The sequence below is a fragment of the Mustela erminea genome, chromosome 11 (assembly GCF_009829155.1).
Source record: "Mustela erminea isolate mMusErm1 chromosome 11, mMusErm1.Pri, whole genome shotgun sequence".
NCBI classification, from domain to species: Eukaryota; Metazoa; Chordata; class Mammalia; order Carnivora; family Mustelidae; genus Mustela; species Mustela erminea.
This window is the reverse complement of record NC_045624.1, coordinates 67,913,126-67,938,571: the sequence shown is the minus strand read 5'-3', so window position 1 is coordinate 67,938,571 and position 25,446 is coordinate 67,913,126. Positions and strand designations below refer to the sequence as shown.

The 25,446-nt window shown below is 42.5% G+C and overlaps 1 protein-coding gene across 3 annotated transcripts in view; it reads left to right on the top strand.

Moving 5' to 3' along the window:
- DYNC1I1 (dynein cytoplasmic 1 intermediate chain 1) overlaps positions 1–25,446 on the top strand; it is a 299,879-nt gene that overhangs the window by 165,897 nt on the left and 108,536 nt on the right. For all 3 annotated transcript variants that reach the window (XM_032304874.1, XM_032304873.1, XM_032304875.1), the window contains 3 exons: positions 13,236–13,325; positions 19,520–19,682; positions 21,731–21,830. In XM_032304874.1, the coding sequence (XP_032160765.1) occupies positions 13,236–13,325; positions 19,520–19,682; positions 21,731–21,830 (353 nt within the window). The remainder of the gene's footprint in view (positions 1–13,235; positions 13,326–19,519; positions 19,683–21,730; positions 21,831–25,446) is intronic.

The window sequence follows — 25,446 nt, the reverse complement described above, 5'->3', positions numbered from 1 at the left end:
TGATCGGGATGGCCATCCCTCGGCTGGCTACAGGAATCACATGCTGGTTCCAAGATGTAGCCCTTCTTTGCTGTTCTTCGTGTATTCAGTCTTCCTACCATCCAGCAAATATTTATTGCTACTTACCACACACCCAGCTCTTCTCTGGGTCCTTTGGGTATAGCAAAGAAAGGTCGCAGTCCCATCGGAGCCTTCCCATTCTGTGGCAGGAGACAGACAGCAGATGCATATGTAAGTAAATGTATAAGATCAGTTAGTTATCCATGCTATGAAATGGAAAAAAAAAAAAAATCAGGGTCAGAAGAAAACAAGGCTGTGCACCAGGGCAGAATGGGGTGAGGCATTGCTGTGTTATACAGGTTGCCTAGTGAAGACCTCACAGATGATGTGACATTTGAACAAGGACCCTAAAAAGGAAACGAGGAAGACACATGCATACTTGAATAGAGAGTATTTCTGGCAGAGGGAATAGCAAATGCAGAAGCCGTAAGATGTGGGAGTTCATGGCAAGACCAAGTTCATGGCAAGACCAAGAAGAGCCTGGGGGCAGCTGGCTCGGTTGAAGCAGGGTCAGCAAGGGAAGAGTGTAAGCCATGCATTGGGATCTGGGGTGGGCACATTCTGTAGGCACAGATTCTTGTCCTGGTGAGACCAAGTCTGAGCAGACTGCCCTGCAGGAAACAAGAACACTTCTGACTCCACACATGCAGCATGAAGCAGCCTCCTCACGGTGCTCAGACCATACAGAAATTGAAAGAGGCAAGGAAAGAGAAGCGGGGGGTCTATGGGATAGAACCTGGGTGGCTGCTGTGTTTTCAGCTGTGCCGCAGAAGGACTTTGCCACTTCGTGAACCTTGTTCTCTGCCAGTCACCCTTATTCTCTCCTTCAAACCCACTGAGACATCGCCAACCCTCGGAGCCTCATTCAAGCAAGGGGAAGACAGTGGGGACACCGTGTTGAAACAGAATAGGATTTGGAACTTCAGAATCTTGGGTTTGAAGTCTGCCTTTATAATTCAGTGGCTGGGTGACTTTCAGCCAATCATGTCACTTCTTGGAGTCTCTATTTCCTCATCAGCATAATCAAATGTGCTTTAAGTAGATTTGCCAATTAAAAAACCAACATTATCCAAAGAGGGCAATCTGTAATCAACAACTGAGGAAACTGGCTCAAGGGGTTAAGTAAGCCATCAAAGGTTGCGATGAGATGGCAGAAGCAGGATTTGAACCTGCGTGGCATGGCACAGGACTCATGCACTTACCTCTTGTTACCATGCACAACAGTGTGAGTGCTACAAGAGATCACATAGAGAAAATACAGAACACACAGTAGATACTTGGTAATTATTGGCAGCTGGCTGTTTGTACTTGACTGGGTTGTAAGTAACAGAGAAACTAACCAGAACAGCTTAAGCCAAAAGGAAATTTGTTGGTTCTTACAAATAAAAATCAAGACCCTAGATTCTAAACACAAGCTGGCTACAGCATGTGGTTCAGTTTAGGTTTCAGACTGTTAGTTACCACCATCCGCCTCCTGGCCATGTTTTATCTGTTGATTCTTGGTCATGCCCTATATGGGGTGGCAGGACAGCTTCGGCTCCACATTACTGTAATACCAGGCTTGTGGAGGAGATGGGGAGGGTGACATGTGTCCTGGTTTAGGCAGAACGGTCATGCAATCCAATATGAGAGAGTCTCCACCTCCACCCGCACGTCCCAGCTTGCCCTGACCATCCCCCTCTTACCCGCCAGCCGTGCTTAAATACTCATTGCGTCCTCCCTCCCTCTCAGAAGTACCCCAGTTTGGACACTGGATTACATGATCATTCTACTGATTACCAGAGAAAAATACTGCGATTAAGTCTCACTGGCCATTGTCCCAGATACAAAGTTATCCCCTGAATCTTAAGTAGGATTTATTTAGCTGGGAGTGAGGAGGGATGGGGAGACCAAAGAATAGAGGGACTGTTAGTCCAAGAGGGGGATTCTGGGTGGTCAAAGCCACAAATGTCCATTACAGTTCCTTTTTCTTCCTTCAGACGGTTTGGTAGGATTTAGCAGGAAACTGAGAGAGTTTGGGAGTTGGGAGAACGTGGGTTTGAATCCTGGCTCTTGTTTCCTCTAGCTCCATGACCCGAGTCAGATCGACTTCCCGTTTTAAGCCCAGTTTCCTCATGTGTAGAGAGAACTCACTGTGTCTGCATCAGTGAGTTATTATGAGGATTAAATAGGTTAATTGCCATAAGACATTTACCACAAAGCTTGACATCTATGATCTGAGAAATTGATAGCTATTGTTTTTCCATGATGCTTAGAAGAGATCCAAGCATATATTAGGTGTCAAGTAAATATCTAGTGACAAAGGACCACAACCTTTTCAATAAATACTCAGAGTCTGTCAGTGATGACAAGTCCTAGTGATGAAGGAAAGGAACCTTACAATTTGAGATTGAATTGAGGAGATTTGGGATCCAGCTAAAACAACCAGAAACCACTGGGAAAATGTACTCTTTAGAACTAAAGAAATGAGATTATTCACTTTAAAACAGTAAAAAAAAAAAAAAAAATACTTAACAACCATACTGGGGTAAATAAATATGAATAATTACTGTGTCCTTCTCCCAAGAATGTAAAGATGTAGAGTCTTGGGTAGAGAAGTAAATACATAAAAGCACAGGGATGCCCTACTTAAATACAAAGTAGATAAAGTGGAGAATGAGAAAAGCCACCATCTTAATATACTAGTTCTTTGGATGAGGAGAAAGTAGTAAGATACCCAACTGAAGGGCTTTGAAAGGCTCAAAGGGGGAAGAAATCCCTTCTAGTAAGGGAGAACAGGAGAGATTTGATGACCTGGGGGTCATTTGAGTCAGACCTTGAAGTAAATCTGCATCTTACAGGTGAGGAAGATGTGAAGGTATCTGAGGCCTCAGGCATTCCAGCCAAAATCTTGCCCTTGTGCTTTTGCTTCCTCTACTGAGAATGCTTGCCCACCTACCCACAGGGCTTGGTCCCTCACTTCCCGGGGGCCCCTTTTCAAATGCCATCTCTCCGTACGGACCTCTCGAGCTACCTGTGTAAAAATCGTGATACCCACTCTCTTTCCTGCCTTGCTTTTCTCCTTGTCTCTTGAAATTCCCTAACCTACCACATTCCACAGACTTTCATTGCTTATCTTGGCCACTATCTCTCCCCTCTTCTAGAATGCAGGCTCCATGAAGGCAGGAAGTTTTGTCTGTCTTGTTCCCTGCCTGTGTCTCCAGCACTTGGAAGAGTGCCGGACACATAATTAGGTACTCATATTTTGTAAAAGGAAGGAAAGGAGAGAGACTAGATGAGGGAGAAACATGAACCAGAGGGTGGAAAGAATGTGGAGGTTTGGGTAGCAGATATGGTATCAGTAGAGGAAATTCAGGCAGGAAGAACATGGTGGGGCCAAACCCAAGAGGACTGGAAGATGTGGCCCAGGAAGCCAGCTTTGATTCTGCATGTTATGAGAACTCTCAAGGCTTTCGCTAGGAAATGTACAGAAACACTTCTGTGCTCATCAGACTGTGGTGTTTGTAGCAAGGTTCGACAAAGAGGAAGGCTGAAGGTGAGAGATTCAAAGAGATGGAAGTAACAAGATTTGATCCCGTGAAGAAAAGGAATGCTAGAGAACGCGTACCGGTGGGTGACCTGTATGCACTGTGATTGATGTGACAGCTGCTCTGACATTAATAGTCAGAGCTGCCAGTTCTTAGAGATGGGAGACAGCACTTTCTCCTTAGGGACAATTTCTTTATAGGCAACACAATGTTTCTAAATGACTTTTACTTACTTTTCTCTGTTTTTACTACTTAACATAACACAATAACTGTTTTAGTACCTGGAGAGCTTTAGCTTTATCTTCCTCTGGGACGTATCTGCCTTTGCTGCTTAAAGTAGAAATGATGACTTCTCTCTCCCCAGGAGCCCCGTTTTCCTGTGGCAAACAGTGCTCCTACCAGGAGAAAGTGCAGAGATTGCACATTTGGAAAAATGGGAGAGGAGACAAATAGAGTACAAGGCTATCCAAAATGAAAAGTAGTCAGCACAAGGGTTTTAAATCTGAAAAAGGGAAACTAGAGCTTCTCCCTTTCCAAGCAGCCAAGAATGACATTTGCAAGTGTTTTTGAATTAATGCCCAGAGCCTGTGTGTTTGTGTGTGTGTGTGTGTGTGTGTGTGTGTGTAGACATCTATACAGATAAGGCTATTGAGGATAGAGTCTGTGCCCTATACAACTCCAGGAACCCCTCGTCCCATATTCACGTGGAACCAGGGGAAGGCTGCTTTCTGGAGCTGCACAATGGACAGTTGTGTTTCCAAGAAGGCGGAGCAGAGGACTGATTGGAGGGTTGGCCCTGCTCTTTCAAAATCTTTCTCTTTCTCAGGTCCTGCTGCAGTTTGCCATTAGAGGTGAATTTATTTGTGTTACCATTCTCTACACCATCCAGCTGCTTTCATGTCATCTCATCTGTGGCGGAAGACTCCATGACTTCCTGAGGAAGCTTGAAGAGACAGGGAGGGGCTGGAAAAATATAAAAGACAAAAGAGGGGGAGGACTGGGGGTGCCATTTTATGCACAGTGGAGTCAAGTGCTAGTCTGCTTTCAGCAACATTGGAGAATAAAGTTGGTGTGAGATGAGAATAGGCCTTAAATGCTGAGCCAATTTAGGCATTAGGGAGCTATTCAAGGTTTCTAACAAGGGAAATTTATGGAAATATGGATCGATCAAGCCTTCCCATAACCAAACATCAGATGGTCTAGTTACCCATGGGCTCCCACCTGGGCATCTCCAAGAAGGGTATCTTTCTCTTCCTGGTCTCCATCCTTCCATACAAGCTGGCTAACCCACGTCAGCTTGGTTCCACACATATTTACTGCATACGTGTTATCTATCAGCACAGTTACAGAAACACAATTTCTGCACAGTTCTACACTATCTATACACTACTACACACAGTTCTACACTATCTACACACTTCTACACTATCAGCACAGTTGCAGAAACAGCTGCTAAAAAGTACTATTCTCTGGCTTCCTCTCCGTTTTGAACATTTGCGTTCATTTCCTCCCATTTGCAATGCCTTGGGTGCCATTCCACCAGGAAGTATGCTTTCCAAGTACTGTCATGTTAGAGCCTTAGGAGAGAACTGATGTGGCCTACAGTGCTAACAGGAGCGCTCTGTACGATGAGAAATGTATGTTTTCTTTACTCTGGCCAGATTTTTGTAGACCAGAAAGTGAAGGCTTTTTAAATATTAGCATGTAGTATATTTAACAAAGTGCTTACTGAAAATCCCACAAAATATGTCTTTCCTGCATATTTTTAAAGCACAGAGGCGCTCACCTCGGTTTGTGTAAGCATTCAGTGGTGCGCGTTATACTTTATTTTGGCCGCCGTGGTACAGATCAGGAGGGTGGCTCTCTTTGGACTCCTGGCAAAGTCGGCTAACTGTACACAAAGTTGGTCCAAGGCTAGGGTAACTTGTGAGTTCTGTGCGAGATCCCTCACTGTCTGCTGTATAAACACATGTCTAAATTCAGTCCGATTTCTCGTGCCCACTGGCAGCCGAACCTTCCTAGGACAAGTTCTCATCGTCTGCTGCTTGGGCTCCATCTCTACTTTCCCTTCTTACTGTCTCCCTCATTCCAGGCTTCCCCAATACCCTCCAACCTCTGTATTCTTAAACAAAATCAGACCTATTCTCTTGTGTTTTTAAAAATCTCTGGTTTTCCTATAGGGATGGTTAGCAACAATAATTTTCATCAAGAGTCAGGCCATCTCTTGAATATATTAGAATGTGCATAAAGGGCTGTCTGGGCAGGAGATAAGTGAGGTTTCAGAAGCCATATCTGTCATTACCAGTGCCTTGAATTCCTTCTGAAATTTTAAATAATGTGGACTAAATGAGATTTTTATTGATTAAAAGGGGGCTACTGATCTCCAGAAAGAAGTCCAAACTTGCTCTGTCATATAGGGTCCCCCATGATGTGGTTCAGAACTATCTTTCCAGGTCAAGCACCTGTCTTGATGTCGCTCATCTCAGTACTTGACATTGATGATCCTAACAAGAGAGGTCTTTGGGGATTTTTCATCTGCTTGTGGAGATAGGTGCATAAACTTAATTTCAGGTGGTCTGGGATGTGTCCTAGAGGTAGAGTGGTGGAACAGTGAAAGAGTCAACAAATCTTGTTGGGAGGAAGTGTTAAAGCTCCTGAATTGCCTGCATGGGCTAGTGATAATTACCTCCTGAATATTGACAGGAAGACCAACACAGACATGAAAGATTTACATGCAGTGTTTTTGAGGCATGAGCCTACCAGGACACTGGGTGATTGTGCATTGTCCAGAATAGAAGATGAGATGGAAAATACAAGAAGGAGTTATGGGATTTTATACTAACATATTTAGGGTGTTATAGAGGGTGTGTGTATGTGTGTGTGTGTGTAAAAAGGACACATAGATGTGGTGTGTTTTTTTTTTAATAACAAAATGGAACTACCAGAAATATAAAATAAGACTGGTAGTGCAAAATTCAAAGGACTAGAGTCTCCTTCTTACAGGCCCTGATGCCAAAGAGAAATTGAAGGTGGTTTGTATTCTGGTGTCCAGCTGGGAACCCATGTGAATGGTGGTACCGTTTAGCAGGATAGAGAATCTAATCAAAGGAGCAGGTCTACACAGAAGGTAGGAGGTCTGCTTGGAACATGTCAGGGACCTGTGGGCTGCTCGTGTTGGAACGCACAGTATAGACTCTGGAGACTGGAAGGGATATGTTGTCTGGACATACCAATTTGTGGGTGATGATGGAAGGTGTGGGTGGATGTAGTATCCAGAGCGGCACTGAATATGAGAAGAGATGAGAGCAAGGGCAGAACGGCAAAGAAGTCCTCATTAGTGGGAATTCTTTTTTAAGTTGAGAATCAATCTTAATTTTTCTGGTTTCCTTTGTTCCTATTTTCCTTTGTTTTTCTATTGAAAATTTTAAAATATGTTTTTAAAATAGTCATCATCAGAAATATTTATACATAGAATTATATAAAAGTAGCTAGGGCATCTGTCCTTAAGTTGAAAGCAATACACCTAAAAAAACCAAAACACAGAAAAGTGCCTTTGCCTCTCTTCAGGTCTGTTTACTGACAGCAGCACAGTCACAGGCCCGATTTAGATCTGATTCTGTGTCTTTGCCATCTCTTTTATCTTTTGGAAACTACTTTCTCTTCCATTCTAAGCCACACATTATTTTATCCATTCCAGCATTTATGGTTTTTCACATTCGAACTGATGATGTGTTATAGTTAAATTAGCAGTCATTGTTTTTCTAAGTGGCACATAAAGTCGTTTTGCATCTTAGAGTCCTTTGACTGCTCGAATCAAAGTCACATCGTATTGCTTTGCATCTTTCCCTTGGGCAAGATGTCCTTTGGACTTGAGAACGATGGAGCGAAACAGCCCATTGTGCTCCCCAGCCTTCCTCCACCTGACCAGACTTCGTCTTCCATGAGGTGACATGTGAGGGGGCCCGAGCCCCCTTATGAAAGGCCAGGAACTAGGCAGCAAGGGCAAGGGCTGGGCCCTGAGGCCCTCTTAGCCTGGGTTTTTGCAGGCCCTAAGAGAGCTGAGGAAAGTGAGAACCCGTTGACCTTATAAAAACAAGCCCTTCTCTTCACAGAGGGCCGCCCTGTGTTGCTCAGGGTTCTGGTTGCAAGCAGCAGGCACCAACTCCAGTGGGATTTATTGGAAGGAAATCTGGTGTTGACACCACCTCTGGTGAGATTTATTGGAAGGAAATCTGGTGCTCACAGGATCAACAGGAGGCAGAAGGAATGGGCTTAAAACGGAGCAGAGACCAAGGGAACGCAGACTGTGGACCTCTGGGACAGCCTGGCCAGGATGTTGGGACACTGCTGCCACTCCGGCATGCTGCCAGAAATTAATCTTCACTGTTCCCTTGGCTTCGGCTCCTGGCTCCAGAGACAAAGTCCCAGTTAGGAGCGTCCACTCTGACTGCCGAGATCCTGCCTGGATTCTGGTCGCTGGGAGATGGGGAACAGGAAGGTGTCTCCCCTGGGGCTTCAGGACAAGAAACTGGGGGTTCAGCATGTCACTAACAGAACAGTACAAGAGGAGCACCCCCAGACAGAAAGGGGGTTTGAGGTTGTGTTGCCGAGAGTGACAGATGTTCACCACGCTCCCTTCCAGAGTCGTGGCTCAGTGAGGCCGTCAGAGCAGGACTGGAGGACTGGAGCTTTGGCTTCATTCTGAAACGCAGGTTGGCAGAGCAAACAGCACTGCAGGAGCTCGCACAGAGGCTTGGGCCTCGCGCTGAGTGCGTCATGTGCGAGAGCCGCTGGACGCGTAGCTCTTCGTTCTTGGGCTTTTCAGAAATCGTGAGGAGGAGGATAGTGGTTACCAAAGATTTCCCCAACTATGAAGGACTGAATGCAGCCACTGTAGATGACGGAAGCCAGGTGCTAAATAAAATAAAGTATCTAAAAGATGCCATTGTTTGAAATTAGCCCCACAGACTGACAGGTAATTAACTTCTGCCACTAGTTTAATTTCTCGTGTGGACCTGTTACAGGAAACCATACATGGGTGGAAATTTTTTCCCCTCCAATCTCAGAGGAAATGTAACCGGGTACGAACGAGTGGCACAACTCATATATCAGTAGCCTCTAGCAGGTCTACATAAATCCTTTTCTTTAAAGTTATTTAACTGTTTTGAAAACGGTTTCAACAGAAGTAATTCCAATTGCCCCAGAAAGGAAACCAGAGTCTTAAAGAAAAATAGACTCTCTTTGCTGAGCAAGGCAAACATATCAGTATGCAGAGAAACGAACCAGTCTCTTGTGTTTTATTTCCTGAACAAATCTACTGAAACACTTACTTTGTGTCTTTAAAAGGCTGATAGACAAAGAATTCTGCGGCCACTAAAAATTAATGCCTACAACTGGTTTGTAACCACTTTAAAAGGTCAGGTATTCTTTTTTCCCTTTTTAAAAAAAATTGCTTCTCTGTTATTCATAGTATTTCATTGTGGGACATTGCCCATATTATAAACACAGTAAGTGTTTGATTTTTTTTTAATTCATCAAAAACATATTCTCTGGGGAAGAATTTTCTATTTAAATAGTTAGATAACCTGTGATTTCCCCGCATACTTCATGTGTAAAATAACACATTTCTGTCCCCAACCTAGCCCTGTGTATAGCCCTTTAGACTATTTTCTTTTTTTTTTTTAATTTAATTTATTTTTTTATTTACTGAGAGGGTGTGAAGAGGGGCAGAGGCAGAGCAAGAGAGAGAATCTCGGGCAGACTCCCCTTTGAGCATGGAGCCCGTGTTGAATGTGGAGCACAATCCCCTGATCCTAAGTTATGACCTGAGCCGAAATCAGGAGCCACCCAGGTGCCCCCTTATAGACTATTTTCTGTCATTTTGACTCTTCCAGGACTTAATGTCTAAAGTAAAGACCCTTATACCTGCAAAAGGTGAGAACTTGATACTACTTAGAGCTGACTTACTCAAGCCATGCAGTGAAACTGACTTCATTTTAAGAACTAGAAGATGGTAATGTACAAACATCGCTCTGATAAAAGCAAAATTATTTTTGACAATTCTTTCATCAGTAGAACAGATAATAAGTTCACTTAAACCTTGACCCATTATACCCCTTGGATCCACAGAATGAGATGGAAGAATCTGTTATTATCAGTCTTCCAAAAGATCTTCACCCTTAACTCCTTGAAGGTTTTGTTGAAATGTCACCTCAATGTGGCCTTTCCTTGTCACTCTGATTTAAACTTCAACTCTTCCTCCCCTTACCAGCATGCCCAATCCCCTTTTCTGGCTTTATCTTTCTCCATAATATTTATCTAATACAACATGTGTTTTATTTATTTGTTGTGGTTTTTCTCCCCTACCTCAGATAGAAGCTGCATGAGCACAGGGGTTTTTTGTTTGATTTGGTTTGGTTCTCTTATTCCCTCTTGTATTCCCAGCATCTGGTACATAAGTACGTGCCCGATAAATATTTGGTTGACCTACAACTAATGCAACATTTGTTTGAAGGTTTCCATGTATAGGTATCCCCAACTCTCTTGGTTTAAAAAGCAAATTCCCATCAATTATTTTATTCTTTTATTCTTACAACATTGTGTTTTAAGAAAGAATGATTATCCCAATTCAGAAGATGAAGAAACAGGGCCTCAGTGAGTTTCTGTAAAATCAAGAGTCTAACAAGAGGTAGACTCCAGCCTCAATCCCAGATCAATTACTTCCCTTGAGGTGCTGCTCCCCACCTGACTTGTGAATGTGTCTAGCCAGAGGAATTAGTGCTCTGTGTTAGATATCACTGGTCTGGTCTCAGGCTAGTGGATTCCGAAGTGAAGACGAGCATAGAGTTTGGATGCAGCGGCCATTTATTCTTAATAAATAAAACAATCCATCATCTCTAGCTCTCAAGGATGTGAAACCTAACTTCTCCGCAGCTGAGCCTTCTGTGTACTTGCCTGTTGGAGGTAAAGAGCCCCCATGTGTAATGTAGCCCCACTTCGTGTCCTCCACAAAGAGCCTGTGCAAACCCTTCCTTACACTGTGGCTTTCATACTGTTCCTGCTTCTACTGTGAGCCTTTCTCCAAGGCCACATTTCTAGTTCACGTCAGGCTGTGGGTGAGGGAGTAGTTAGTATGCCTGATGGTCGAAATTCCTAGACTTGAAAACAGGCAGAACCAGACTGAACTTGAAGTTTGATGTGGTTGGGAGCTTTCTTTGGGGCAGATTATTCTGTATCATCCTCTAGAAAATGAGGTCAATGAAACCAAGTTCTGATAAACAAATTAGACTTTACAGGTAAAGCATTCATGATTGCCCTGGTGTTATTATCGCATAGCTCCTGTATCTCCTCCATCAGATCCTGGGCTCCTAGAAAGGAAGGCAAGTTACCAGTTGTATTAGTTTGCTCGGGCTGCCCTAACAAGGTACTACCGTTGGGGTGGCTTAAGCAGGAGAAACCTAATGTCTCAGCCCTGGATGCCAGCATGCCAAGGGCAAGGCATTGGCAGGGCTGGTTCCTTCTGAGGGCTGTGAGGAAGATGCTGTTCTGTGCCTGCTCCCTGCTTTCTGATGGTTTGCCGGCAATCCTGGGCACTCTTTAGCTGCTGGAAGCATCATGCCCATCTTTTTCAGCTTCCTATGACATTCTCCCTGTATGTGAGCCTGTGTCTAAATTTCCCCTTTTTATGAGGATACCAGCCATATTGGATTTAGGAGCCTGCCCTACTCTAGTCTGATCTCATCTTAATTAAATATATCTCCAATGAACCTATTTCCAAACCTGGTCCCATTTCAAGATACTAGGGATTAAGACTTCAACATACATATGTTTGGGGCTGGGGGATAGGTTCTACCCATAATAAAGGCAGGCCCTATCACCTGTGTAGTTGTTATATTTACTTGCATTTTAAAGTGTCAGGGCATTGCTGCTAAATCCATTAATTTAAGGAAATGTCTCTCGAAGTTTCAGAAATAGAGCAACTTTCTAGCAGATGAGTGGCCTTTTGAAGATTGCCCCTCAAACCAAGGTTTAGCAAAAAGAGGAGACTTGCCTTCAGCTAGTGCCTTCTAAGGCTTTGTGTTAGGTTGTTGGATTAGGATACATAATGGCCAGGAGACTGTTTGAGACTTTCCAAGCAGGTTTTTAAAGGGTAGATAGCTGTAATACCTTTGTGTATAGATAAGGACCCATATGTGCTGTTTATAACTTTAAAGGTTTATTTGTCTAAAAATCAGGGCAACTCAGTGTCCTTTTCAAAATTTCAAGTGTAACTCCTCATTGCATGTGTAAAATAATAAATGACCATGTTCCTTAAAAGTGTTTCACATTCTTTCTGATGTGTACAATGTGTGGTTATAAAGTAATGAGGTTGATTCCACATTCTATACATATGCACTTAGAATACCTTTTTTTCAATGAATACACACATTAAAAACATTTTAGTATCTAATTTCCAGTGCCATACTCTACACCTCCAAGTTTTTTAGTTGCTTTTCTTTCCCAAATCACTTACTTGATGTAGCCAGATTTTTGGAGTTGCTTTTCAGGCAACACATATTTATGTGGGCTGAAATTTTGAGTGGATGTAAATCTCAGGATTTATGATCACAGAAACGGGACTATCTACAGCACTTGAGATCTTACAAAAAGTCTGTAAATATTTGATGGATGAATGAATATATGAATGAATGTATGGGCAGGGAGTCAGTGAATTCATCTCTTTTAAATTCCATTTAAACCAATGAAATCAATAGCCTCCAGTGAATATAATACTCAGGGCAGAAGATAATATACTTAAAAGTTCCGAGAGCAAGTTTTAATTTTTTATAGCATTTTATTTCTTTATGTTGGATTTTCTTGTGACACCTTGACTCTCCCCTACCTACATTGTGTACATGGTAACTGATGGTTTCAAGCGCTCTGCAGTGAAAGGGGCCTCTAAGAAAGGCAGGTTGAGAGCAGACACAATGAGCACACATTTGCATAGGGCAGGAAGGGCACTGTAACATCTGGCAGTGGTAGCGGACTGGTCCATTTGTTGGTGCTCATTAAATTCACATTAATGCATGAGCTGCTCTGAATGTGTAAATGCCATTCGGGGTTGGTTGCTTTCTCCCAGGCCAACAGCAGTGACTTTTGGGGCTCTCCCCCTGGTTGTTTACTTGCCAATGGCATTTGACCTGGGGTCAGGCCTGTATTTAACCCTTTCCTGTAGGTCAAAAACAAATTAATTTGGTGAGAATTAAATTGGAAATGAGTCGTCTGTACAGCAGGTGTTCCCTGTGGAGAATGTGCCCCAGGTGGAAACATTTTGAGATCTGTTCCTGGGTCATCTCTGAAGAAGCTTCAGAGGTCAGAGAGGCAATTCCAAGACAGCCCATGTGGTGAGGGCCTGGAGATGGCTGTTGGCAGGTGCCGACTCAGGCAGTTTTCTCAGCAGCTTGGGGGGACTTTCAAAGAGGCCCCTTTTGGAGATAATTTATTCATATATTCATGGACGTATATCTTGGGCATTCATTGAGGACTGATTTACTTAGAAGTTGCCCTAAATGATTGGAACTTTACCCTTTGCCCCTACCTCCCACCATCAACCAAAGGCTTTGATTTGAAGGAAACAAAACAATGCATTTTTCTCTTTCTCTTTTCTAGAGGATGAGGAAGATGAAGAAATGGTAGAGCCTAAAGTTGGCCATGATTCAGAACTGGAAAACCAAGACCAAAAACAGGAGGTGAAGGAAGGTATGGTATGGTGTGGGAGATAAATTAGTCATCATTTTACTATTAGTATCATTTAGCAACATGAGAGGCTGTCCTGGTGAGTCAATATTAAATACACACTCCCTCTGCGGAAGGTTTTCAATGGTTGTTCAGTACGTTCTATTTACCGCCATAAACTGTAATCCCCAAAGCAAGGGTCATTTATTTTTTTGACCAATGAAAGTAAATAAAATAGAAGTCACCCACAAATGCAGCAACAAGTGCACTCACAATTCCAGTAAAATTATTACTAACTGGTGAGAGAATAAGATAGTTGTTACCCATTGTTACTTTGTTACTTTGTCATGTGACTTTGTCCACTGCATTGTGTATTCCCAACGATAACAGTAAAGGGAAGAAGCTGTGCTAATTTTTTTGTTCATAAATTCTGAAGTGTATTCATGTGAGCTACACAGAAACTTTAACAGTGATCCTTACTAATAACCCAGATGTTCACAGTTTTCTTCCACGTCTCTGCCTGTGTGAAGAGGAGCCTCTCCACCTTTCAGCGATCACCATGATGAACATTTATTAAGGGCTTCCTGTGTACTCAGCTCTCTATTAGGGCCCTTAGAAATATTAATATCTACACCTCCAGACATCCTTTGGAAGAAGGTACTGTTTTAATCCCTACTTCCCAGGTGAAGAACCAGGAAGGGAGAGGTTTAAAAACTTATCCAAGAAGACAGAATGTATCCAGGATTTGTAGTTGACTCCAAAGACTATATTTCACCATGACGGTGTCATCCCGTCATAGCACTGGGTCTCAAAAACAAGAAAGAAAAAAGAAAAAAGACAAGGGAAGACGAGAAATACTACAGGTGTCGATTCCCTAAAAATCTAATTTTGTATCCTTTTGAGATTCTCGGCCCTCAGAGATAAAAGAACTTTGAAATCATCATTTTTACTGACAAATGAGGTATGCATAGATTGAAAAGCTTCTTCCACATTCCCTGCTCCGTGTCCCAAGTATAGGTCAACACAAGTCTGATTAGAAGCTCCCTAATTTTTAAATTCTAAATTCTAAAGACACCTGTGGCTCTGGCAGAGTGTGTGGCACATAGCTGTCACTGGGGACTTTTATAAGAATGGGTACATAATGGCCATATATGCTCACTTTATCTGGCTCAGGCATTAAGTGATTTTGATTCCCCGTCAAGTTCTGGGCTACAACTAAGGGCAGGGAGTAGAGGCAGCCTTTTTAACCGTAGTATCCACAGAAGGTGCAAGAGTTATCATTTTCTGAGGGACTCTAAATGCATTTGATTGAAGAGATTTTGCCTAAAATTCTAAGAACATTTTTTTAAACTGGCAAATGGAATATCATTAACACAGGTATAGCAAGAGATAAAATAAGTCAGGACTTATTAAAATAAATAGAGAAAAGATTTTTCCTTTTGCAAAATATCCTCAGGCCCTTCTGGGTGATAAGGAGCCACACTGTCTTTTGTGTGTCTTGGCACAGATTCCCTCCTGCCCCCTTCACCCCCCCATTCCCCAAACTGTCTTCTCTGGCAAAGCAGTGCAACCCCTTTCTTAAATTCAGAGAGAGAAAACACCCTCTCGTTTCAACTGTTGCTCAGGCTTCATGGAATTGATTAAAGTCCTGTTAAAAGTCAAAAAGAAGTTGGAAGTACATTTCCTGGACTGCTGCGCCGTGTGCCTTTTTCTCTATTAATGGCTTTTCTGCAAATTATCATGTAATGGGTTAAAAGCATGTTTATGTTGGCATCAAACTCTCTGGCTTTTTTTTTTTTTTTTTTTTTTTTAAGTAAGACAGTATTTTGCAAACTTTTTCAAGAATCTCCAGCAGATATAATCGTGGCGCCATTCCCACGGCTGCATGGTCGTTAGGGCTGTGTCAGCACTTCCCTTACGAACCTTGAGTTTCAGCGATTTATTACTGAGCCGTAAAAATTTGCTCTGGGCTGAAACTTGACATACACGGTTTCAGACCAGGGAACACATTTTTGAGAAATCTGGACTTTGGGGGAGTTAAAAAAAAAAATGGTAAACGGGAGATGGGGAAAAAAAAATCAGTGCTCACTAGGTTTTGACATTTTGCCTATGTGATATCAAAATGCACTAAATGGTAAAGAAATAAGGGTTTGATATTTTCCTGTTTTCACTCCTTTTTCCACAACGGAGTAGCACAAACGGCAGGTACAAGTTAGCTTTTAATCAAATTTTAGGCAATTTCTACATGTGAGCTTTCTGGTATCTTCGTGTTTGAAGTTCAGAAACCTAACTCTTGTAAACACACATCATCTCATAAATCTCACATTAACTTCAGAGAAGGAGGAGAGCCTTCTTCATCAGTTTGGTTTGGTTTTCTTGCTCCTGTTTATGAAATGATTTCACTGTAAATTTCCCAGAAGAGCCACTGTCCCTGTCTAATCAGGTTTGAGATTTAAGCTATGTGGGTTGACTTCATTATTTTTTGTCTTTTACATAATATCTTGAAAAATATTTGAAAGATTTAATTTTTTATATTGAAACTCAAAGCTGCATTGTTGGAAATAAGACATTTCTGAAATTAGTATTTTTAAAATAGCTTTTGACCTCAAGGATTGTAAAATGCTTAATATGAATTGTGAATTTCATTATGAATGTTGTATTTTAAAAAATTAAACTGCAAAACCAAAGATATAGAATATAGTAAGTAGAGTAAAAAGACAACAAGAAACTAGGGAAGTACCTATTAACTCAATTAAAAAACCCAAGAAAGTATAGCAAATAGGATAGAATCATCATAAAGACACATATACAAGTATTTTCATATATGAAGTGAGAAATTAACATTTCTTTAAAGAAAAAGAAGCAAAATAGATCCTAACATAAAATGTATACTAGATTTTAATCTTGCAACCACAAAGTCATAGACTTAGGCCATCTAAACTTCAGATTTGACGAATTCAGTACATTTTCTTCATAATTGTGATTCAAGCTAAATATAACTGTTCAGGTAAATTTGGGCAAGTACAAAATTGTCATTTGGATCATATGTTAGTTATATCCATGTGTTTGACTTTTCATAAGAAATTTTTTTTTAAAAAGGGCATTTTACATGCATAAAATATTGTTCTTAGCAGAAATACTCCATGTTTTGTGTTGCAAAAAAAATACCAACAGGCCTGCAATAATAGCATTTTCTGCTTAACTTCAAAAGAAAAATCAATGATTATCAATGTTTACATTTTGGTCTGGTATACCTTTTGCTATTAAATTAATTCACACCTTTTTATACAGTGAATATGTTGAAAATAATTCATTAGGTGCCGGGGATAGAGAAAAACTGCGAAAACAGATATATCAGGGAGAATTTGGGGTCTATTCTGAAGTAATACGATTGTGATTCTAATTGTTTGTGCTTGCATTTTGAACCTTGTAGGTTCCATTAATCAACCAATTTTCTTTTATGAAATATGGTGTCTGGAAAGGTTTTGCCTCTGAATACAGCTTTTGGTCATGGTTCCTGGATACTCCATTATGTTTTCATTATATTGTAGCAACACTTATCAATTTAAAGATTTTAAATATGGGAGGTCTTGGGGTTTATCGAAAATGACTATGGCCTATTTAATTCCTATATTGAATATTGTTTATGACTTTCAAGAAAGTACTTGTCTTCACATGCATCTTAGTATTTTGTACTAACAAATCGTGTCATTTGATCCCTGTTAGACATCAAAGCTTAATATAAAATATATCCTTTGTTTTGCTTCAGTAGCAGTTTAATTTCAAGCCAAATATTGTATTGTCAAACATAATATCTGGAGAGGCTACTGCTTCACCTACCTGAACTTCGCCTCTGCAAATACACTTTGATCAGCCATTTGTGTTTCTCTTAGAGAAGAAGTTGTATGTCTTGAAAGCTGAGATCAAAGTGACAATACGCTACAGGGAAGAAAAAATTACTGAAAATGACTTAGATATGATTTTTTATTCAAGGTAATGGACCTGTAAGGAAAGATACAGGTGAAATAGAAGTAACTCAAAAAGATAAACAGAGAGGAGAATAGATATTTTAAATATTATTTTAAAAAAGAATAAAAACAAAAAGGTCCTAGTTCTCTGCTTAATTTCAGATGGGTCTCAAGTCATCCATCAACAGTAACCAGGACTGAACAAGGCTTTTAAAATAAGGCCCTCTTCTTAGCTCTATGATAACCTCTTTTGGTGAAGCTTATTTATTTACGTAACACTATTACTACCAAACAAAAATGAACCTAGCATTTTGTAGATTTTTTTTTTTTCTCGTTTTGCCTGGTTACCTGTTTTCTTGAACTTACATAAGGGTGAAAAAATTCAAATGCCTGATTTATGGAAGTTTTAGAAAGCAGACTAATTAATTACTATTTATTGAACACTTCATTATTTGCCCAGTATATTCATCCTTAACCCTTAAATGAGACTTAAAGTTTAGGTATCATTGTCGCGTTTTATAGAAAAAACTGCTCCTCGGAGAGCTTTAGTTGGCTAAAGAAGCAAAGTTAGCGAAGGGCGGTGGCAACGCTGGATTCCCGGCTGGTTTCGTGGAGTCCTTGTTACTCACATCGGCACATTGCTGCTTCCCCAATTTCTCAAACTAGTGTGTAGGCACCTCTGCTCAGTTCTGCTCCACAGAGGTTCCTGGAAAGTCCCAGTATGCATTGGCTTATTAAAGGGCTCCGGAGGCTTCAGCAGCAAAGATACATTTCTAACTCTGCACGGAGCTACCACAAGCTATGGGGCGCCAACTGTTCTGGGAGACAGTCTTCTGCTGTAGTAGATGAATTACGTTTTGTTATCGTATGACCTTGGAGAGCTTTGTGCAAGGTGTGGACCAACTACAGTATCATAATCTTAGTTTCTTGTACAAATACGGATTCTGGAGTCCTCCCGATCCCCAGCATTGTGGGCGGGGGCAGGGAAGTGGAGGTCGCAAGGGGGCAGACAGTCCGTACATTAAAGGCTTGAGATCCACTGTCTTGGCTCTGCAGCCATTCCTCTTGACAGCGCAGATTTTGTAGGCCAGTGGCTTCACCCATTAACTGAAACAAATAATGTAACACATTCTGCTGACCTCGGACCACACCCTACATGGCTTCTCTGACCAGGTGGCCAGGTAGAAAGGCTGATGGGGATGGTTGGGGATGCGTTTGGGCAAGCCCGTCAGTGAGAGACCCCGCTAGGGACTCAGTGCTGACTGCAGTGCAGTGCCCTCCTCCTGTCCCTTCAGTTCCAGAAGCTTCTGGTCCTCCAGAAAGTAATCCACCAAACATCTACTGAATGCTCTCTGCACGGGAGCTGACCTGGGGCTCCTGAAGAACCACAAAGGTTCAGTGGACAGTTTCTATGCTTGAGGGCTTCTCACTCTGGGGGAGTGCCTAATCCTCTCTCTCTCATTGTATGGAAGCCTTGCCACTAGGGAAAGTCTGTGTCAGCTGCTTGGGACTCTGAGGTGAGCTGACTTTCAGACACCGTGACATAAGCCAGTTAATTCATCTCTCTTTGCCTCATTTTTTATCTTCAAACTTAGTTTAATAAGATTCATCACGCTAGAAAGAAAGGCATAAAAACAATTTCGAGGTGTCTTATAGAAGCATTTATTTGTTCTGTATGTTTGTCTAAAAGCAGGGAATATCTCAGGTGAAAGCAGGTTTGGAAGGACACGTTTCGGAGATGAGTGGAAGCTGTGTAAGAGCCAGTCGGCCTTCCCAGCTGATGCTCTGAGGTAGAACAGATGTGTCTAGGAGAGCAAGGAAGGCTGCCTCCCAGATCATATTATAGACAGTTCTGAGTTATTTCACGTGAGCAGCTTTCAGTCATACCCAATATACCTAGTTTTATCGAGTTTTCTATTATGTACTCTTTGAGCTGTTTGTCAAGTTTAGTTCTAAAGCAGATAACTTTCAGAACTGGTTGCTAACAAACACAAGTCTATTTCCATTTGCACTCTTTGTTGACTCTTTGAAATAGTGATTTGTCCAGATATGAAATATTTTTGTAAAATTATGAGGGGGTCATCTGCAAACACCTTTGGTGTGAACTTAGGAGCAATTTGGAATCAATATTGATAATGCTTTATTTCACCATCTGATCACTCTTTTGGTAAGTCATCTCAAGAGTTGGATCCCTCTTGAACTGTTTTAATTGTACTTTTCTTCTTTCCTGACAATCTCTTACTTACAAAGCCCCTCCACGAGAGCTGACAGAGGAAGAAAAACAGCAGATCCTTCATTCAGAGGAATTCCTCATCTTTTTTGATCGGACAATCCGGGTAATTGAAAGAGCGCTGGCAGAAGACTCCGACATCTTCTTTGACTACAGTGGTCGAGAGTTAGAGGAAAAAGATGGGTTAGTTTCTTGTGTGCATTAAAAAACAAAACAAAACAAAACCAACCTTGCAATAAATTATTGTTGATTCTAAATTCACTTATGTATTGACTAGGCAAATCCCAAACCAAACAAATCAGAGGAGGATGAAATTCCAGGGTTGATCTTGCTGAACAGCTTTGACTAAAGGCTTTGGTTATAACTTCTGGCTTAGTGTTTCCCTGTAATTATCAGGTGCTTCCGTGAAATGCTTTTGAACTTGATATCTGGGGAACAGTCCAGGTGATAGAGACTGGCAGAGTCACGTACATTGTCCTCTGAGAAAACATTCCTATAAGCAGCAAAGGTGCTTTGTTATATCCAGGAGATCTATTTTTGATGTCTAAGCAAACAGGAAGCCAAATGAAATAAACATGAGATATGGGACCCCTCCACTGGTGTGGGGAGAAAATACTAGAGACTGCAATCCTTCTCCTCTTTTTGATACCGTGACCATACGTGTGTATATGTCTTGTAGGACACTCATGTGCAGGGATATATTTAAAGATAAAACAAAAACTAATCAGTAAAAGCAAATGACCCCCAGTGACTTTCTCTGAGACTGTAATGTATGTATTGTAAAGGGCAGGGGTAACCAGCCATCAGCGTGGGGGTACGAGGAGTTGGTACTTTATGAGCTTTGTAAGAAAAATACTTTGTAAGAAAAATACAGCCAGTTTATAGCCACTGATTTCTTTTGGTCAAGAACAATATGAACAGGTGAGATCACCTGCCTTATGCAGTAGACTTGACTTTTGACTATTTCTAAAATTCAAATACAATTCTCAAAGGACAATGTATTATCATTGAGGATGCTCAAGGGAGTATAACAGAGGCTCCAAAAATAGTTTCAAAAGGGGGTTCTGAAAATGTTCTAACCAGTCGGCAGCAGATTTCGGCTATTTCAAAGAGACAATAATATTTTGAATATGCATGTTACGAGATGCTTTATTTTTCTTTGAAAAAGTCATTGCTGTATGGCTCAATTGATTGTCCAGGTCCTGATTGTCCAGGTCCTGTTTCCCTCTGGGTTACTTGGGCGTGTGTACCTCTTGCCCGATTTTGCAGTGATAGATTTGAGAATGAGGAGGAAAAAAAAAAAAGAGTCCTCAGTCAGCTGACTGGAGCCCAAGTAAGTAGTCTGGAGCCCAGTCATCATCTGAACAAGATCCACAGAAGGCTGGTGATACAGGGTGCACGCCAGTGGGGTAAAGCAGAGGAACCCAGAAAAGAGGTGAGAGCAGAGAAATTCCTGAACTGAAGCCCAAGAAATGTAGGCAGCTTTTTATGCAGATCCAAAAGCTGCTGGCACAGAACGAGCCAAGTTACTCAGTTTGCACTCAGTCTTGTGGAGCAAATGCATGACTGGTGCAGAGATCTTCAGAGGGAGTTTTGTGGCCAGTTGAGTATCAGCCAAGAAAACACTGGCCAAAGTATATTCCTTGCCCCAGATGCTGTTGTGGTCTATGTTAAGTGTCTAATATGTCTGGTGAATCCTGCGCCCTCCACTCTGCCTGAGTCATGGTGACACCACTGGCTGCTGAGCAGGAAGGCAACACTGCGGACCGCCCGAAATTATAGGTAGATGGAGACATGCGCATCACCTCTGGTCTAAGGCGAGGTCAGGAGACGTTGATATGATATTAAAGAGTCTCCAACTGTGCTGGGCTTCCCTTGAGAGCTGGGAGATTTCTAGAGAATTCCGCCTCAGACAGAACTTATTAGGAGGAAGCGAATACTTGAGGGAGAGGCCAAGATGAGAACCTGAAAATCACTTGACATTTCATACCAGCTTTGGAGTAATATGTGGAAACCTTTCCGGGGTGAGGCTAGGAAGAGCATTTCATACAGGAGGGAGGCCACCATTCGCTCTTTGAACTGCGATCAGCCTTTCCCATCTGAACTGAAGCTTTGCCCTCAGAGAGTGTTCTGGGCCATACTCTTGCCGTCTCATTCTTTCAGTACAAACAGCAGAGAGAAAGCCCCATTCTGAAGCATCATATTTGTCTTTGATGTTTAAACCCTCCTAGGGATGTCCAGGCTGGAGCGAACCTTTCTTTCAATCGTCAGTTCTACGACGAGCATTGGTCCAAGCATCGAGTGGTCACTTGTATGGACTGGTCTCTCCAGGTAAGAATTCTTGCTGGGATGGGACGAACTGGGCTGTGTTCTTACGGCATTTGTATTTAAGAGAGAGAGAGAGAGAGAGAGAGTGAGAGAGAGAGTGTGTTTCTCTCCACTTCTTCAGATATGTTTACCAGCCTGCAGTTCTGTTCTATGCCTGTTGGTTTTCTTTCTCATTTTCCTGAGCTTTCAGTTGAACGTTTGCATGCCGTCATTCTTGTGTACTGAGTAACCCCCATGTGCTACCAGACAAGGAGCAGGCCACTGGTCTGCACAGCTGCTGTCGTGAAGGTCCCCAGGGGTTCCCCCACATCACATTCTGTGGCTGTTTTGAAGCCTTCCTCTGCCCTGACTTCCTTGTCATCCAGCCTTGTAGACATGCCCGTAATCTAAAAACAATACCCTTCCCCTGAGTTCCACAGCTTCACTCCTGCTTGTTCTCACACGTCTCCAAAACTTCTTATCTCTCTTCCACCGCTGTGGTCCTCGTGGTTGTGTCCTCAGCCTCTACTCTTCCTCCCAACATGCTCTCCGGAGGACGGCTCTTCCACTTCCATGTTCAGCCACCATGTGGCAGCCTGTTTATATCGCCCACCCATCACCCTCCAGAATTCTACTTTGCACAACCAACAGGTCCCCTCAGTTGTCTCATAGAATCTGCAATCACTAGTTCATTATGGTCACACATCCGAATTTTTTTTTTTCCCTACCGCATGTTAAGTTAAAGACATCACAATATACCCAGCGGCCTTTCTTCATTAACTTTCATCATTAACATTAACAACTCTTTCCCTCTCTCCCAGACCTGGACTGTCACCGAGACTGTCCATTTCTCCACTCATGTATTTATCACCTTATGCCTGTGGTATTGCTAACCTTCTCACTGGTCTTCCTAAACCCATGCTTGTCCATCTGTGGTGCTCGGGGCATCTCTGGACACCTAGCCAGGTAATCTTTCTAAAATGCAAATCTGATCACTCCACTCTTTGGATCAAAACTCCCTGTTGGCTCTAAGGAAAAAAGTCTATACTCCTCATTGTGGTATTCAGAATTAAAGGAGGCAAATTTAGCAGAAGTCACCTTGCTGAAGAGCCAACTGCACTACATGACCAATTACCCAGCACTGAGCAGTTACATAATGTGCACAGAGGCATACAGCCTAGTTGTGGGGTGGCTGGAGTTTGAACCCAGGGGGTTTGACCCCTGAGCCCACATTCATAAGAGCCATGCTGTGTGCCTTCCTGCAGTGACAATGACATACTAGCAATGAGGAAAATAGGAATGATAAGTTCTGGACATTTATGCGGCATTACAGTGTCTGTTCTTCTGGGGAATAATAATCAAGGCTAGCTTTTCATTTGTGTATTTTGTGTGCTAAGCACTGTGCCAACTGCTCTGAAGGCATCCTCTTATTTCAGTTTCTTAACTCCGATGAGGCAGCAACCATTAATATTCGCCATTGTGCAGCTGAGGAAATTGAGCCTCAGAGAAGCTTAAGTAACTTGCTAAAAATCACTCAGCTAGGATGTGTGCTAGGATGTGGTCTGGAATCTGGAACCTAGAGAGGTTGTAAGTTCCGAACAACAAGAGGCAGACAGCACAGGCCTGCAGAGGTAATGGAGGTCAGGATCTGTCTCTAGACAACTGGGATTTGGACAACTGGAGGGGAGAAAGAGTGTGTTCTAGACAGAACTGAGAAACAGACATGCAAAGGGCCTCGTCTAATCCTGCTGGAGTACAGGAGCACTGAAGGGAGTGGAATCCCAGAGCCCACCTGCCATCAGCCACCAAGTGGGCCGGTGTTCTCTCCTCTTGAGTCTCCTTTTCTTCATTTTGATTAAATGTTTTACTTTAATTCCAGGACAGTTAACATACAGTGTTGTATGAGTTCCAGGGGGACGGTAGAGTGATTCGACACCTCTGTACACGACTCCGCGCTCGTTGTGATAAGTGTGCTCCCATCTCCACCCTCCTACCCCCCGCCCCCGGTAACCGTCAGTGCGTTCGCTCTAGTTCAGAGTCTGTTTCTTCATTTGTCTCTCTCTCTCGTTTCCTTTGCTCGTTTGAAGAGGAGTGTAATCCCTCACCACCGGACTGTCATCAGCCACCAAGTGGGCTGGAGTTCTCCCCTCTCGAACCTCCTTTTACATTCAAACACCAGAGCTCGAGTGCCTGATTGTGCAGACACTAACACAAGCAGGGGCCCAGCCACTTGCCGCCGGTGTGTGGGTGGTCTGCGAACATGCTCGGGTGTACACACAGAAATTAGATCCAAGCCTGAGGAAACACTTAGCTTGGCTCGTTCACTTGTTCGGAGTCTGGAAATTACACAGGAACCTTATCTGACACTTTCAAAGGCAACTTCTACTGTGTTCCCAGGTCGGTTGGTAAAGCTCCCTGAGGAATTTGCAGGCCCAGCCTCAGTGGGACTGGTCCGGGCCTGGCCACGGTGTACAATGGCCATATGGACCCTGGATGGATTTGTTTCCACATAGGGTTTGTGTGATGGGGTTTTTGGGAGTTTTTTGTTTTTGTTTTTGTTTTTTTAAGTACTGAAATTTTAAAGGACAGAAACTCTACCATGGGGACACTACATTTACTTTTCACCATTTTTGTGTAACCTGCTCATCTACACTGTACGGAAGAGGTTTATAGTTCTGAAAAGCATATTTTATACGGAGCCTGAGAAAAAGGAGTTGGAGGGATAGCTGGCTGGCTCCGTCAGGAGAGCATGTGACTCTTGATCTCAGGATTGCGAGTTCAAGTGTCACACTGGTCATGGAGACTACTAAAGGAAAAAAAAAAAAGGAATTGGAACCCTCAGCTCCTACATCATAACTTTTTTTATTTTTTTTTTACTCATAACATTTTTATGGGGTTCAAAGGACCAGGTTTATATGCTTAGGAGATGAAGAGATCTGAATGGGTCTAGATGGAATTCAAAAATATCAGGAAAGAAAACAAGGAGAGAGGCACAATCTTGGAGCCTCGAAGTGGCATATATGTCCAGGGTGTTTGCCTGAGTGGAACTGAGTGGGGAGAAAAGAAGAAACTGAGGTTTCTGCATAGCTTGGCTTTGATCTCCTGGGCTTCTCAAATAAGAACCCTTTAACTTTGCAATATTTGCCAAATATCCACCAAACGTTATACCCTGGAAGAAACTGGGTCCCTTGGGGGGAATTAGGTCAGCTTTGTCATTCACTGACCGTTGTTGAACAGTGCGAGTCAATTAACACTCTCCACATACCACACGATGGCTTTTCCAGCCTGTCCCAAACCACACTCACACCTTAGTCCCACCGCATAGAATCCTCTCACAGGGAAACCGCCTTCTCCAACCTTGTAGTCACCCAGCGTATACAGCTGAGTAATCTCTAATAGTCCATTCAGTTTCCAAATCCAGTCACATTTACAGTAGCAAGAAGACTGCTGCAGTCCACCAACGTAACTTTGACCCTGACTTTATGCCACACCCTCTGCTTCTTGCTTGTATTAGGAGACAACTTCCTAATTGGTCTTTCTGCCTCCAGCCTTTCGACTGTTGAGTCCTTATAAGTATTTTGACCAGACTGATGTTCGTAAAGATTCCTTATATACTCTCACTGTCGTCTTGGGCAAGTTG